General features: G+C 30.4%; 1 protein-coding gene across 1 annotated transcript; it reads right to left on the bottom strand.

Moving 5' to 3' along the window:
• Positions 1–8: 8 nt before the first annotated feature.
• On the bottom strand, positions 9–561 carry LOC113465116 (uncharacterized). Its single transcript, XM_026818786.1, has 2 exons — positions 233–561; positions 9–135 (listed from the first exon to the last, which is right to left on the bottom strand). Exons 1-2 carry the CDS (start codon positions 508–510, stop codon positions 90–92), a joined length of 324 nt encoding a protein of 107 aa, XP_026674587.1. The 5' UTR covers positions 511–561; the 3' UTR covers positions 9–89.
• Between the last annotated feature and the right edge of the window lie 18 nt (positions 562–579).

The following is a 579-nucleotide window of genomic DNA, read 5'->3' on the forward strand; positions in this document are numbered from 1 at the left end:
ACCATATATTCTACTTGGAATTGTTTTCAATGCATCAATAAGTGGTTGAAAGTAAGCTGAAGTTTCCAATTTAAATCTTTCATCACTTATCATGTAACAATTTCCTTTAATACGACTCTTTGGTTGAAAAAATTGCTGTGGTGACATAGGATTAATACGATCAATCTGTTGTTTAAATTGTTTATTCTTCTTGTCAGAATTATTTCGAAACTTTGTTTCGAAAATAGCATACTTTGATGAATTCTGATTAAATGATTTATTGACTTCGGGTGGCCTATTTTCATTTATTTTCATACTGCTAGTGCTAGAAAAAACCTTACTACTACTGCAAGAAACATTGCTAGTAGATGACAAATTGGCACCTATATTTCCAAAGCTAGATAAATTCTTTTTCGCCTGTGCTTCCTTTTTACGTTGTAGTGCTAATAAACGCTTTCTCTCTACTTCTTCTTGAGAATAACTCATGTCTGTAAAATTTTTATGTTTAATTAATGATTGGATTTTAAACATATTTGTGGCTTGATATAGAAAGTCTGAATGTCATATTTGTGCAGAAATCAGATAAATCCAGTACTGAAT

This window comes from Ceratina calcarata, unplaced genomic scaffold (assembly GCF_001652005.2).
Source record: "Ceratina calcarata isolate Rehan_Ccalc_2016 unplaced genomic scaffold, ASM165200v1 scaffold8785, whole genome shotgun sequence".
Lineage (NCBI taxonomy): Eukaryota > Metazoa > Arthropoda > Insecta > Hymenoptera > Apidae > Ceratina > Ceratina calcarata.

What these genes read in the sequence shown, in the direction of transcription:
- LOC113465116 (XM_026818786.1), bottom strand. Translation starts at nt 510, where the DNA reads ATGTTTAAAATCCAATCATTAATTAAACATAAAAATTTTACAGACATG. An exon ending in TTTAATCAGAATTCATCAAA is followed by an intron (nt 136 to 232) that starts GTATGCTATTTT and finishes ATGTCACCACAG; the next exon opens with CAATTTTTTCAACCAAAGAG.